At 41.6% G+C, this 16,764-nt stretch overlaps 1 protein-coding gene across 2 annotated transcripts in view; it reads left to right on the forward strand.

Moving 5' to 3' along the window:
- COS1 (6,7-dimethyl-8-ribityllumazine synthase / DMRL synthase / lumazine synthase / riboflavin synthase) overlaps window positions 1–16,764 on the forward strand; it is a 196,840-nt gene that overhangs the window by 99,114 nt on the left and 80,962 nt on the right. For both annotated transcript variants that reach the window (XM_089399562.1, XM_089399560.1), the window contains exon 6: window positions 11,898–11,976. In XM_089399562.1, coding sequence (XP_089255688.1) covers window positions 11,898–11,976 — 79 coding nt within the window. The remainder of the gene's footprint in view (window positions 1–11,897; window positions 11,977–16,764) is intronic.

A 16,764-nucleotide genomic window follows, 5' to 3' on the forward strand; every position in this document is an offset into this window, starting at 1 on the left:
ACTCATTAAGATGTCCTAAGCATTGGTCTCTCCTCAACCCGGGGGATGTCTCTAGGAGCCACAATAGTATCCACAAGTGGTCATGAGTGACTCAACCACTAAATCTATCCATAAGAGGGTATTGTCTATTAGATTTTGTTCAGTAGACTTAGTGCACACACACACACACCAAGTCTGATAATTTCCTATTAACTTTAAACAACTAATGAACTAAAACACACTAATGTGTCTAACTAAAGACAAATTTAGCACAACGAAACTTATTAAACTAACAATTAGATCATGCACACCACACAAAATTTCAGCCCAAAAACTCAATTCTTATTAGTCCTTCAACAAGAATCTAGGGCTCTCGTACAAGGGAAAATGACCCTCAATGAAATTACATATACAACAACCGTGGATTTGATCCAATAGATGAAGCCCTAGATCCATCCTCGATCTGGCCGATTTGGATCTCCTTTGCTTCTCCATGCTCTTTCCTCGGACCTGGCACAACTAAGTATCTCACTCATAGCAAACTTGCAATATTACTCATGTAGATATCTTGCTTACTTGAGAAGATCTCTCTCTTAATGTCACGTGCCCCTACATTTATTTCTGCTCTTTCTTAGGGCCTCTTGGCCCTTCACAAGCCCTCTCGGCCCTCTTGTGTTTGAGGCCTACTCAGTCTTCTCCTCCAAAAGATGCTCTCTTGCTTATTTCCTTCCATGGGTCCCCTCGGCCTTTAAGGGGTTTGAGGACTACTCGACCTTCTCCTCCACTTGATGCTCTCTTGTTGACCACCTTCAACAGGCTCTCTCAATCCTCAAGGGGTTTGAGGCCTACTCGACCTTCTCCTCCACAAGATGCTCTCTTGCTGACCACCTTCCATAGGCCCTCCCGATCCTCAAGGGGTCTAAGGCCTACTTGACCTTCTTTTCCACAAGATGCTTTGCTCTCTTACTGACCTCCTTCCAGAGGTCCTCTCGGCCCTCAAGGGGTTTGAGGCCTATTGACCTTCTCCATAAGATGGTCTCTTGCTGACCTCCTTCCACAGGCCCTCTTGACGCTCAAGGGGTTTGTAATATCCCAAACGGGATATTTGGCTAGTTTTGCAAAAATCGAACTCAACCAAAATTTCTCCATAAAATTACCATTCAATTAACAGAAGATTGCCATGTAAAATATAACAAATAGATAACATGCGATTCAATAATACAATAAGCATAAATAATCTCAACTTTTATTATAGTAGAAACTGGGGTTTACATGCTGATACAATAAATCGCTAAGATGGGACATTGGCCTCAAGAATATGCTCCATGCTGTACTGGCCCTCCAAAACTGAACTGAAATGTCACTGCTAAGTTCTCTTGTGAATTCTGGATGAATTCACCAAGGGGAGATGGGTACTCGCCCAATCTCATTGAATTACCCGAGGGTTTCCGTTTTGGGGCTACCAATGAAGTAGATAATCGGGTTCTTAACCTCTCATACAAGAAGGAATATCAAATCCAAGATGTCCTCTAATGGCCTCCTCCTCCTCTTTTTATAGATCTGATGGACCCCTCTAGAACCTCCTATTTTATTATTATTTTAATCATTGAGCACATTTCCCTCTTTTTATTTCAATTAAAATATCTTTTTAATGTGGGAAAATGGTAAATTGGCCACCATACCTCCTCAAGCCATTGAAACTCACTTCTAACCATCCCATCTTGTAGATCTTCTTGTTCTGGATCTGACAAGCTATTACACTAAGGTGTTTTGTCAAGTATTCCTCCTGGAATGCCACATTAAGTGTAATAAATTAAGTCAGGCCCATTAATAACTCTGTTTTTTGAAAGTTGTCGGAATGCAACAGAACGAAAGGAAAACTGTGCGGATGATGGAATATACCAAGCGAATGCCGTCAGACCTCATAAAAACTCCTCAAAACCCTCTAGAAGCCCTTGGGCCCATTGATAGAGTACACCAACCCTTGTGATCTAGCTGCCTCTAATGTTGGAAGTCCATCCTGACCACGCCGTAAGGGAAACCAGAAAAAGGAACATGAAAAATCCTCCTGACCCAAGATTTCTTGCCCTCAAGCAATCCATATTTGTCGACCAATTTGGCAGTCCTATGCTACTGAGAATCAATACCTGGATCCCATACAAACCACTGGGTGATACCATACCTCCATGCCACCCAACCAAGAACAAATCCCTTAATGCCTGGATCCCAAACTAAACTTTGACTCGTCCTGCCATCAACAAATCCTCTTGGATCCCAATGCCACCATGGCCAATCATCAACACCCCTATCCCATGGCTCTAGTTGTGCTCTGTCTCCAGCTATAGCTGCTGCTTCCTCAACAAAATACCAACTCATCACCTCTCTCTAGTCTAACCCCTAACTCAATCCAATGCCAATCCCATTCTCCTGATGCTGGGATGGAATGCTGAAGAGCTATCGATCTATATCCCACTGCCATCCGGAGCATGTAGCATCTGTCATGTCTAAGGGTCCCTGCTCCACTATGCCCCTGACTAAGAATATTGTACCATTAATAGGATACCAACTCATGATCTCTCGCCAATCTAATGTATGGACACCTATGCAAGGAATAAGTCTACTAGGCTGATACTGGTCCATGCTCAACTCCTGATGCTCTGCCCAGTCAACCAACAAAATTTGTCCAAGAAATCTTGCCCCTCTCCCTATAATGGGAAAAAGTGGGCAAGCTGTGCTGCAAGCCCTGTCTATGTACTCCTGGAGAGGGCTGCTGCCTAAAAATGCTGCAACTTTGCTAACTATCACCACATCTGTTTGCACCTCATCAACGGGTAGACCCAAAGATGGATGCTCTGTCGTCTCCCTCGTCTGATAGGAAACTCCACGCTCCTCCAGTCCACTAATCTCTTGCAAAACTATTCTGTTAGACTCCAACACCTCCTGACGACAAGTGTCTACAAGAACTATAACTTTGTTGGCTATCTGTGCATATGTCTGCTCCTTGCCAATGGACGGCCCCAAGGATGGCTCCTCATCCCCCTCTAATATGGGCTCAACATGAGCTTCTAACTGATTCTCTACAAAAGGCTCATCATGTATACTATGCACCTCAAATGACTCATGCGTACGCTGCTCACGTTGAATCATCATGGGTGACTCATCACCCTGGATGTTTCCCATAGGATCCACTGACTGCTCACCATACACATCGAAATATAAATCTAGCCTGCATCAACAACTCCTCATGGCTACTTATGCTCCCCATAGGCATCCTTGTATGACCCCATGGACTCATCGAAAGAAGAATCCTCATCCTGAAAGTTGGAAGGAATCTCGTCCTGCTCTACCCCTGTCATCTCGTTGGTGTCACTCAAGCATGAGTGGTCAGGTCCCCAAGGTCTCTTACAGATGAAGCAAAGACCCTTCCTCCTTAGATCATTCTTGCTGCAAGATCCACCAAATCTGAGCAACTCCTTCCTGGTCAACTGTTTTCTGAACAACACAATGTTCTGCTCAACCAACCTTTCAGCTAGTTCATAAGCAACAGGTGAGACCAGTTGTTCTCTCCTCCAGATTGTCAACAATCTAGCCCGCAACTCCTTGCAAATGGCATCACAACCTCCCATACATGGAGACAAAATATGTGTTATGATTGCATTAGGATGATGTTTCCTAATGCTGAAGAAGCATTGGAACATTTGGAGAATCAGGTCATCACACTCCAAATCAAACATGATGTCATAAGATCTAACCAGGGCCATGACTTCTAGAATCTCAAGCTTCTTCCCAAATGTAGGACCCTCACTGTTATCCAAATCCTGAAAGGTCTCTACTATCAGTCTGAAGACTCTCCTCATTATGTCATCACTGTAAGGAGGTATAGGTGTGATCAACATCATGATACTGCTGAGATAGGAGGCAACTGGAAGTGTGACCCCTTCACAAGGGTACTCCAGGAACTTGTTTTGTATTAGGGCAAGCATAGCTGGTTTTATGGCCCAAATTAAGTTTTTACCATCTAATTGATGCACCTTGGAGAGGAGTGAAGCAAGTTCTTCTAGTTTGAGAAGGGCTTTCACCGTGACCCTCATGTGTTTCAAATCTATCCCAAATTTAAAGATTTTGTGTCCCAAACCATGCTCTTTCTGTGGTTGTTCTTGTTGTAGAATAAAAAGTATCCCCGTGGAAAGGGATCGGTTGATGGTTGCTGCCAGTTTATTAAGGGAGTTTATGAATGGTTCATCCATGTTTTAGTGAAAGAATGACAAATACAGTAAGCTGACTCATACAAGACTTGACAATACAACAAAAGTATACAATAATATGTCCAACTGAATTAATACAGACAAACCCCAACAACGATGAGACTCCAAACCTCCACTACCAATTCCTTGGACAACTGCAATACTTCAACTTTTCTACAAATTTGCGTCAAACCCTAATTGCAACTTAAAACCCTCTCATTCAACTTGGTGATGAACAATTAAAGCCACAACTATATTGACATGCTGTCACTCAATAGCATATATACAAATTCTGCAAACATCTCAATCACTTGATACATCAACAAGGTTCAACCTCATCATGGCATACTCTGGCTATAAGACTCAACAGTGGTACCACTGTATAGACTTTGTGACAAAACCAAACCATGCTACAGTCAGCCAACACCCAAAACTTTTCAATAATTTTGCACTGCCTTTGGCACAGTTGCACTTAGAATCTTGGTTATACAATAGAAATCCTAGACAATAAGAGGCAATCGAGTGCATGATACTAGGGATATACTCAGACTCACAAGGTCGAGTGTCACATCTTAACAATGCTCCAACCAATATCATTCTCTCTCTAGAAAATCCACAACACTTTCTACATACATATCACTGTTAACTCACTCATAGCCTAATGGCAGCTTACATGCTCACAAGGGCACTTTTTAGCAATGTAGGAAGTAGTACACAATAAAATATTCCTTTCAATAGTTCCAACAATGTAATCACCTTTGTTATGAGATTTGGACTCTTGTAATGACCGTACACCATAGACTTTCTCTGGTGACAACAAATATTTTGCTACAGGTTTTTAGGAATCATGCATCAACTGCCTTATGAGACCAAGTTACGACATTAAATTTATTCAAGGAAAATAGTAGAAATTACAGGCCTTCAGTCCTTGACATGATTCCTCTGTTGCTAGAAAACCGTCCTTTCTGACCTCAAGAAATTTTGGTTTGTTTCTTCCAAAGCGGATCCATGAACAACAAAAGATGATATACTCACATCAACGTAGAATCAGATCACACAACATCATTGTGTTTCTCAATCCATATATGCAAGAAACAATCGCATTGGTATCTCTGAATCACCTTCAGGCCACTTCAGGAATATTGCTTCAGGTTATAGACGCACACACAGAGCATGCACGTTGATTCCAACGATCATGTAGCTTGAATCATTCTTAATCGTCTCCGAAGGATACAAAGCGACTTGCTCAGACCATTATGTGCATAAATAATCACGGAGAAGACCCCACCCGTGCTCTCCAACTCAGCAGCCACACGCAAAGTATTTGTGACACATGCTTAGTCCACTTCCAATCGTACTCCAGTATGCCAGTCAAATAGCCTCGGGTGATCTGCAGTGTATGTGAAATTTTTTGAATCTATACAAACAGAAATCCTACTGCAATCACTGGTTTATCATATCCTACTCGTTATTTCATTCAACAAGTTATTTAATTATAAACAATGATGAAAAACACTACTGTAGACTACACTAACATACAGATCATAAACTAAAACAATAGATGAGACCAACACACAAGGGACACCGTTATTTTTGGACAACACGTCCCCGGAAAATCCCAATGCGGGAAAACTGGTGCAGCAGATAGAGGGTTTGTATTATTAAGCAAGCATAATCTGAGTACAACACGTTGCCTCTCACATCGGCTAACCTTACAGAGAAATCATGGTAGCAAGAAATACAACCTGACTCCGAAAAACACTACGAAATCCCAGCACAATCTTTGCTTGGGCCAACATCTTCTCTTTAGGAGACTACGTCACCCCTTCTGTTGGATCAATTTGCTGGAGGAAGACTGCTATTCAGCCCTGCCACCTTAGGACCTCGCTTCTCCAGCAAAATCTCAAACTTTTGACGAATATCTTGCACTGGCACTGCAAGAGACCCTCTTGGCCTGCGTCAGCATTGCGTGAGCCCCTTCCTGGGCTGCGTAGGCCTCTGCGCTGCCTCTCTGATGTTACTGCTGCCTCTCTGTCCGGTACTCTTTGGCTCAGAACTCCTTTCCGATCCAAATCTTTGCTTCTGCCCCTTTCATTGCAACTCAGATCACTAGCTCGATTTTCTCAGCAAACCACACCCCAGAAAAATCGAACTGATTTGATCACTTGGTGTATTTCCAACTGACCCTCAAGCCTCCTCTTATACTTTTCCTGTTGATGAATCAACAGCCGAGATTAAGTCCCTAATCAATGGCTAAGATTAAAACAGACTTGATCCTTGTCTCTTAGAAGCTTCTCACCCATATTTTTATTAATACCCATTAATATTTTTATTTTCCTAAGTTTAGACTTAGGAACCCCATTAAAAATATTAATTATTTTAATAACTCACAATCCGGGTGGAATTTCTCCAAACGATTTCTGGGTCTTGGAGATCTTATGTATTCTAGCCCCTCCACAAAATTTCGGAGCTAGAGTACATCCGATGCTACCCAAAATCAATAGTTTAGTGGTGTTGACTCCAGGCTCTGTGTCACTCTGATTTCTTGGAACAGTGCTGGCATCGATGTTGACCCAATTCAACGCCTCTCACCCATTGACATGTCCAATCTACAATCCATATGCATAAAATCACTTGGATTTTTTTTTCTTTTGTTCACTATAGATCACTACACTGGTGATTATCTTTGACAGCTTCAAACATGCAGTATTTATTGCGCGACCAAATCATACAAGTGATAATAATTAGTTCACTTGCACCAAAAGTGTGTAATCGACCCCATTTTCTCAGCTAATCTATGATCCGCAACTCCACACAACAACGAACTTGTAATTTTGACTTATTGGTCAACCTCAGTGCACAAACTTATAAATTTTGCCATAGCTCATTTTCACGTCGCCTCTTGATCTCAGTTTTCCAGGGGTAGATGTCTCAGCGACCAAATAAAGAATTTAATCTTTTAGGAATTGGCCTCCCAAAGAAAGTGGCTATTTGGAAATATGGCAAATGAACTCGATCTCTAGGGAGGACGATTCAGTGCCTATAATTTCCAACACCAACAAACAAATAATACTTCGACAAATAGATTTCTCTTCAGCACTTTGAGAAATAACTATAGAAAATCTGAAACCCTCAGGTTGGCAAGTTCAGCAGCTCTGATACCACTGTAATATCCCAAACGCGATATTTGGCTATTTTTGCAAAAATCGAACTCAACCAAAATTTCTCTAGAAAATTACCATTCAATTAACAAAAGATTGCCATGTAAAATATAACAAATAGATTGCATGCAATTCAATAATAAGATAAGTAGAAATAACATCAACTTTTATTATAGTAGAAACAGGGGTTTACATGCTGATACAATAAATCGCTGAGATGGGACACTGGCCTCAATAATATGCTCCAATGCTTTACTGGCCCTCCAAAACTGAACTAGAAATGTCACTGCTGAGCTCGCCTATGAATTCTTGATGAATTCACCAAGGGGAGATGGGTACTCTTCCAATCTCATTGAATCACCCAAGGGTTTTCGTCTTGGGGCTATCAATGAAGTAGAGAACTGGGTTCTCTACCTCTCATACAAGAAGAAATATCAAATCTAAGATGTCCTCTAATGGCCTCCTCCTCCTCTTTTTATAGAATTGATGAACCCCTCTAGAACCTCCTATTTTATTATTATTTTAATCATTGAGCATATTTCCTTGTTTTTATTTCAATTAAAATATCTTTTTAATGTGGGAAAATGGTAAATTGGCCACCATGCCTTCTCAAGCCATTGAAACTCACTTCTAACCATCCCATCCTGTAGATCTTCTCGTTCTGGTTCCAACGAGCTATTACACTAAGGTGTTCTGTCAAGTATTCCTCCTGGAATGCCACCTTAAGTGTAATTAATTGAGTCAGGCCCATTAATAACTCTATTTTTTGAAAGTTGTCGGAATGCAACGGAACGAAAGGCAAATTGTGCAAATGATGGAATATACCAAGCGAATGTCATCAGACCTCATAAAAGCTCCTCAAAACCCTCCAAAAGTCCCTGGGCCCATCGATAGAGTACACCAACCCTTGTGATCTAGCTGCCTCGAACCTCGGAAGTCTGTCCTGATCACGCCATAGGGGAAACTAGAAAAAGGAACATGACAAGGTTCAAGGCCTACTCGCCTTCTCCTCCCGAGTCTGCTCGGCCCTGTTTGGGCCTGCTGAGACCTTCTAGCCTTCTTGGCCTTGCTCAGACCTTTCGACCTTCTTGGGCCTCCTGGTCCTTTCGGCCCTTGGGCCCTCTTGCCAAACCACTTGAATGAATCACTCACGCTTGTTCTTATACTTTTCCAAAGGGTGCAATACCATGGGTCGGAATACCATGGGTCATTAGAATACCATTGGTCTATACCATGGGACATCATAATACCATGGGCTATGGGTGCAAAGCTCCGTTCCCCTTTGCTCCACACGTGAGAATACTCTAGATGCTACCCAAGTCATCAACACTCCTTCTTAGGGAGGGATGTATTCTCACAACACCACCTGGAAGTGGCTCTGCCTTTGAACCTGGAACACGTATCTACCCTTGATCCACTGCCACAATTACTCCATATGACACAAAGGCAATTTAGGGACCCTTCTTCAAAGACAATTTTCTCCTAGAAGTCTTCTACTTCGAAGTGTCCCACATGTCCATCTTGTACCATGACTTCCTAAACTTGAAGGTTGTCTTCCTCTGAGCTGTTGATTCCCTCTAAGACTACTGACTCCCTTTAAAGCCTAACTCCCTTTGACTCCATAATACATATTGTAGGCTTCCCTTAAGGTCTCTGCTTGACCTTCACTCTAAGTTTCTCACTTGGATCTCCAATTGCTATCTTAGCCCTTTGACCATCTAGATCCTACCTTGTTTGCCCAACTTAGCCAACTCTCTTGGCATGGTTCTTCACAACACTGTTGCTACTTGCACCATATCCTACAACTCTCTCTCAAAGCTATCACCTGTGAAAATCTCAGATCTAATCGCCCTTCTCAAGAACCATGCCCTAATACCTGTTAGATTTTGTTCACTAGACTTAGTGCGCACACACACCCAATCTGGTAATAGCTTCCTATTAACTTTACACAACCAATGAACTGAAACACACTGATGTGTCTAACTAGAAACAAATTTAGCATAGTGGAACTTATAAAAACAACAATTAGATCATGCATAATAAACACAAAATTTTAACCCCAAAACACAATTCTTATTAGTCCTTCAACAAGAATCTAGGGCTCCTGTACAAGGGAAAATGACCCTCAAGGAAATTACATATACAACAATTACACTGGATCTGACCCAATAGATGAAGCCCTAGATCCATCATCGATTTGGCTGATTTGGATCTCCTTGACTGCTTCGTTCTCTTTTCTCGGACCCGACACAACTGAGTATCTCACTCACAACAAACCTGCAATATTATTCATGCAAATCTCTTGCTTACTTGAGAGAATCTCTCTCTCACTGTCTTGTGCCCCTGCACGTCTCTGTGCCCTTGCTTAGGCCCTCTCGACCCTCCATAGGCCCTCTTGGCCCTCTTGGGTCTAAGGCCTACTCATCCTTCTCCTGCACAAGATGCTCTCTTGCTGACTACCTTCCACAGGCCCTCTTGGCCCTCGAGGAGTCTAAGACCTACTCGGCCTTCTCCACAAGATGCTCTCTTGTTGACCACCTTCCACAAACCCTCTCAGCTCTAAAGGGATTTAAGGCCTCCTCGGCCCTAAAGGGGTTTGAAGACTACTTGACCTTCTCCTTTACTAGATGCTCTCTTGCTGACCACCTTACACAGGTCCTCTTGGTTCTCAAGCGGTCTAAGGCCTACTTGGCCTTCTCCTCCACAAGATGCTCTCTTGCCAACCACCTTCCATAGGCCCTCTCGGTTCTCAAGGGGTCTGAGGCCTACTTGGCCTTCTCCTCCACAAGATGCTCTCTTGCCAACCACCTTCCACAAGCCCTCTTGGCCCTCAAGGGGTCTGAGGCCTACTCACCTTCTCCTCTTTGGTTTGCTCAACCCTCTCGTCCCTTCTCGGCCCTGCTTGGACCTTCTGACCTTCTCGGCTTTGCTCGGCCCCCTCGACCCTTCTCGTCCCTGCTTGGATCTTCTAGCCTTCTTGGCCTTGCTCGGCCCTCTTGGTCCTCTCAACCTTGCTCGGCCTTCTCGGCCCTCTCAGCTCTCTTGCCAAACCTCTTGAATGAATCACTCACCCTTGTACTTTTACTTTTCCAAAGGGTGCAATACCATGGGTCAAGATACCATGTGTCATCAAAATACCATGGGTCTGTGGGTGCAAAGCTCCATCACTTAGCCCACTTGCCCCACACATGAGAATACTCCCGATGCTATCGAAAACATCAACATCGACTCACTTCATGAAGGTGTGAGCTTTGACTAAGCATTAAGAAACCATTTCATTAATGTATATTGCATCTCCATGTTTAGTTGGAGAGTAACAAGTCAAGTAAAAAATTCAACCAATAAGAATTAAGGCCCAGGCAACACCATGCATGAAACAACTCATTGGATGATGCCATGTGCCATATGACACCCCTCTGAAATTAGCTGAAATCTTCACATTTAAAGAAACAATTCCATACCACATCCAGTTTCATATGACGTCACACCTCCATCCAATGCAATGGTCAATGATTTTATAATCTAATAGAAGGTGGCTCCATGGTAGCAAACTGACGGCTCATGAAATGAGTTTATGTGAGGACCTATGCCTTCATGTGTGAGGGCCTACAGTTTCAAACATTACAAAGCAGTGCAATGAAATGCTCAATGAGTAAGACAGTGGCCCCATTTGTGCATTAAAATTTAAAATATAAATACTTGAGCCAACCATGCTGTCATGTCACAAGTTCATGGGAGTAAGAATGCAAGGGTCAATTTATTGAATGATATGTGGAGGGAACCAAATGAACTGCCGATTAGGGTAACAACCTCCTAGGTGAGGGCACTATGCTAGCATTCTAACCAAGGTCAAGCATCCACCCTAATTGAGTCATCCATATGTCTATGAAGCATTGCCAAGGGGCTAGGAGACCATATGCTCTTGTAGCAAGATGAAATGCTTTTCGAGTAACTCCAAGGGCTGCATTTGCTTGCTCTAACTAGTAAATTGTTAGATTTATTAATCACCTGTTCTATTTCAAAATACAATATGGTGCAAGACAAATAGGCATTTTGATGTTTAAAGGCCTTCAATAGTTTCTATGGGCAATGATAAAGTTACTTTGCATCACATTTGGATTGTGTATGAAAATGAACCTGAATTAACTGAGTAATATTTTCTAAAATAATATATTTTGTCGATCAAATTATTTAGGACAATGTTAGTAAATGTATCATTCTCAATATTGGCGGATTTTATGGACAATTATAGTAGTGTAGCACACTAATTACTAAAAATTTAACATTAGCATGTACTTGCTTTATTTTCTGTTTCCATAAAATTAAATCTGTTCATAGATGCAGGATGCTTCTTTGATTTAATTTGACAGTAATTTACCTACTTGCACTTGCATTTGCATGAATGGATCCTCTTGTGTTAACTTTTTGTTACATCAAATGTATGTTGCATATGCCTTCACTTGATTGTTTGAAATAAACTACTTATGAGGAGATTGGATTTTCTGTCATCTAGGTCAGAGGTGCTACTACACATTATGATGCCGTGGCAAATTCTGCAGCATCAGGAATAGCTTATGCTAGTCTAAATTCAGGTTGGTATATCTATTCAGTTACATCCCATGTTTTTGGAACATTATTGATTTCATATAATTGTCTATTTTAAACATGGAGGAAACATAGTTTTCTAAAATTATTTATCTTATATTTTGTGGGAAACAAATTTCTTGTATTTCATTAATGCACAAAATAAAATACATTATCCAATCATGCATTTCCTGCCAAAGTAGAGGCATGCCCGCTCCTCTTCCTTGTTTAATTTAGTAACTATTGCCAGTCTTCATAATGTATATTTGGCCCTTGATGTATTTATATTGATTATTGTACAACATATTTTAAATGCTAGAGTCAAAAGAAAAATATATTTTGAGTCAAGTTCCATTTGGACTTTTAAAAGAGGAAAATTTGAATAGTTGAAAATGAAATTTTTGCCTCCTAGGTTGTCAAGTCGTGTTAATTTTAGATAAGAATGGTATGTTCTATGCTTGCAACAATTACTTCAATGTCCTTTTATTAGCTCAATGATAATTTCGACTTAATTTCCAATAGCAATCACATTAACCATTAAATCACATTGACAGTGACTGTAGATAGAACATGAAAAATAAACTACAGAGGACAAGCCAAGACAAGAGAACACAATAATTTGCCTCAAGCCCGGGAAAAACCCCAAGATGGGGAAAGCCCTTGATCAATCCTTCTTATTATCAATATCAAATGTTTAGCAGAGAGAGAATATCTAATAGAGTACAATGATAGATGATCCAATACCACTGCCCTAGTCAAATAGATGGCCCAATCAAAGTCTGCAATTGTGTTCTTTCTCAATAGTAGTCAAACATCCCTACCCAGAAAGTCAACAGTGGTCAATGCAGCAGAAAAAGGGTCCTCCTTGAGCTCGGTCAAGGTCAAAGCAATTTGGCCTTCCTTGGAGGTCAACCAATAGCAAAAACAGTCAACAAAAGAGCAGTGAAACTCGGTCAAACAGAAAGTCGACTTTGCAGTCAACCTGAGATCAGACCATGTGGTCAGCGCAGGTAAAACTTCACCAAAAACCTCAGTTCGTGTGCTAGAATGTGTGGCCTGCCGAAACAGAGATATCTCCACAAAAATTGTAGCAAGATAGTGCCAAATAAGGCTCGGTCAAAGCTGGTCAAAGGTCATCGCAGGAAGGTCAACGTAGAAGAACAAAGATGTCCAGTCCACCCTTTGCACGTGTGAGAAGAATCTGCTGCCGTAGATGTGAACGAACCAATCAGAAGAGAGAGAATGTGTTGTTGTGATGAGGTGCCAAAATGAGGACATATGCTATATATATAGTGGTTGACGTGGGGTGAAATGACATGTCTTTTCATCCATGAGTCGACATGAAGGGGAGCTGACCTGAGCCAACTTGAAAAAGAAGTATTTGGAGGACGACAAAAAATCCAAAATTTCCAATGATGAATGATGTCATCAAGAGCTCTTCAAGGGTGAATAGTGCCATCAAAAGAGGAGTTGCCAAATGAGGGAATTGATCCTTAGTTTCCAACTTTAACACTTCCTCTCAACTAGGGAGAATTCCAGCTGCCAATATCCATCCATCATCATGCCATCCTGATCATCATGTACTATCTTTGCATCTCGTCTTGTCTTTGCTGAAGATTGATATAGATAATAAGAAGGATCGATCAAGAGTGAGTCACAAGACCTTACCACTCTTCACTGACAAAAGTCAGTCCACATAAATAAGGGTAGAACCCAATTAGACTTGATTTTGAGTGATCAAGTTGTTGAACATCATGCATCCTAGACGTAGGGAGTACGACAGTACATGATGCATCCATCTGTTGTGCTATGGTCCCTAACTACTTTTTCTAACTCATTGGCCAAATGAGAGGTACTTCCCAAGAGTCCCAGACTGCAAGAGTCGGATGTATGCTGGGGCATCTGCAAGAGAAGGTGAACTGCTCATCCTGCTCATATGCCATAGGAGAAGGTGAACCACTCATCCTATGCATATATCATCAGCCATAAGGAAAGATGAACCACTCACCCTATTCTCACATATATCATCATGGGGTATCACAAGGGAAGGTGAACAACTCACCCTGTATACGACGTCCTTATAGGGGAAGATGAGCCACTCACCCTATTGTCACACATTGCTCCAAGAAGTACCCTAGGCCCCCAAGAGCTCCCAGAGCTCAATGTCCAACTCAAGCGGGACCCTCATGGGAGGGTCCTTCCATGACTCCAAGTCTTTCTCGGAGGGTTAAGAACTTAACCTTCCCCAAGGGCTTCATGAGGATGTCTGAAACCTATTCATTTGTCCTGATGTGTTGGAGCCTTATTGTTCCCTGTTGCACCATATCCTGGATAAAGTGGTACCTGATATCAAAATGCTTGGAGCAGTCGGAGAACATGGGATTCTCTGAAAGGCTAATCCCACTTTGATTGTCACAGTAGATAATGATGGTATCCAACACATGCTCAAATAGCTCACTGAAGAGCTTCCTCAACCAAATAGCTTCACAATAGGCCATACTAGTTGCAATATATTCGGCCTCAGCGGTGCTTAGAGCAACCGATTTCTACTTCTTGCTCATCCAAGAAATTGAAGCAGATCCCAAAGAGAAGCAACATTCAGACGTGTTTTTTCTATCCACCACACTTCTAACCCAGTCAGCATCAGAATATCCATGTAGCCCCAAATTCCTGACAGTGTATCTTAGTCTGTAGTTGATAGTGCCACAAAGATATCTTAAGAGATTCTTTGCTTCAACCCAATGTATGTGATGAGGCTCAATCATAAATTGACTCAAAGTATTTACAACGAAGCATATGTTCGGTGGGGAGTTTACCAAGAACATTAAGCCCCTCACAAGTTGTCTATATTTAGAAGGATTTTCCAATTCGGGACTAGCAACACTTCCACATAGATTCTTGAAGTTTAGTTCCATTAGAGTATACACAGACTTGCATTCCACCATACGACATCTTTCTAACAACTTCATAATGTATTCCCCTTGAGAAAGGAAAATCTCGCCTGGCTTTTGCCAAACTTCCAGGCCTAGGAAGTAATGCATCAATCCTAGGTCCTTCATTTCGAACTCGGAAGTTAACTCTCTCTTGCATTGATAAATGAGAGGGTCTGCACCAGTTAGAAAGATATCATCAACATAAAGGACCAAAATAAGTGGCATGTCCTTTTCAACCTTGAAGTATAGGTTTGGATCAACATAGCTCCTTGTAAATCCCAGCTTCATAAGATATCTATCAATCCTCTCATACCAAGCCCTAGGGGTTTCCTTTAACCCATAGAGGGCTTTCTTCAACCTGCATACATGAGACCTTCGATCTTGTACTTCAAACCCCTGCGGTTGTTCCAAGTAGACTTCCTCCTTAAGTGAGCCATGCAAGAAGGCAGTCTTGACGTCCATTTGATGTAGGCTCTATCCTTTATTGGCAGCAAGAGCAATTAGTGATATATCGAGAAACTGGTGCAAATATTTCGTCATAGTCCACTCCTTCCTTTTGAGAGAAGCCACGAGCTACGAACCTTGCCTTATACTTTTCAACACTTCCATCAGCTCCATGTTTTATCTTGTAGATCCATTTAGAAGTGACCACAAACTTGTCCTTGGGTCTAGGCACCACTTCCCAAACATCATTCTTCATGATTGACTCATATTCCTCATTCATCACATCTTTCCATACCTTGTGCTTTACAACTTCTTTGAATGTGCAAGGTTCAACTTGAATAATAGTACTCATGGCAATGAAGTACCCTTGATACTTGTTAGGCTTCTTACTTTCCCGAAATGTCCCTCTTAGAGCAGTATGCTTTTCAGCATCTTGAAGTGTATCTTTGAGCCATAGTGGTCTTTTCCTTGAGGTAGAGGGATCACTAGGAGGTGGATCAAGAGGATCCATTAGGCCATCAATATCAGGCATAGGCTCATCTATCAGAGGTTCTTCTTGTTTTTTAGCAGCATCACCATCGTCCTTCCTTGAGATGGGGGGATCTTTGGCTTTCCCAAGGGAAGACCCTTCATCAAAGGTAACATCTCTACTTACTTCTACATCTCTTTGACCAGGTACATATATTCTATATGCCTTTGAATTTTCACTGTATCCAACAAATATACCTTTCTTTCCAGAAGCTTCCAACTTATTCCTTTTCTCTTTAGGCACATGAAAATACATGGGATAACCAAAGATTCTAAAATGAGAAACATCAGGTTTCTTACCGGTGAGGACTTCCTCAATTGTCTTGAAATCCAAGGCTTGATGAGGGCTCCTATTTTGAACATATACAACAGTGTTGACAACTTCTCCCCACAAGAATTTCGGAAGACCTTAATCATAGATCATGGCACGGGTGGCTTCCATGATAGTTTGACTCTTTCTTTTAGCAACAACATTATGCTCTGGAGTGTATGGAGCAGTTGTCTCCCTATTAATGCCAACCTCTCTATAAAAGTCATTGAATTCATTGGATTCATATTCGATCCCATTCTCAGTCGTTAATGCCTTGATCTTCTTCACTAATTGATTTTCCACTAATGCTTTGAAAGAACGAAACCATTTGAACACTTCATCCTTCTTCTTCAAGAAATAAATCCATGTTTTGCATGAGAAGTCATCCACAAAGATTGCATAATATGTGAATCCTCTTAATGAGGTTACAAGCAAGGCACTAGATAAGTCAGAAATTAGAATGGACAGATTGAAGAATATCAATTGTCTCGCTTTCAATAGAAGGGAATGGTCCCTTTGTATGTTTCCTACTTGCACAACCTTGACAGATTCCTTCACGATTCATATGAAAGTCGGACATC

The sequence above is a fragment of the Pinus tabuliformis genome, chromosome 2_1 (genome assembly GCF_031772625.1).
Source record: "Pinus tabuliformis cultivar Carrire ecotype Pingquan chromosome 2_1, CPIR1, whole genome shotgun sequence".
Taxonomy (NCBI): domain Eukaryota; kingdom Viridiplantae; phylum Streptophyta; class Pinopsida; order Pinales; family Pinaceae; genus Pinus; species Pinus tabuliformis.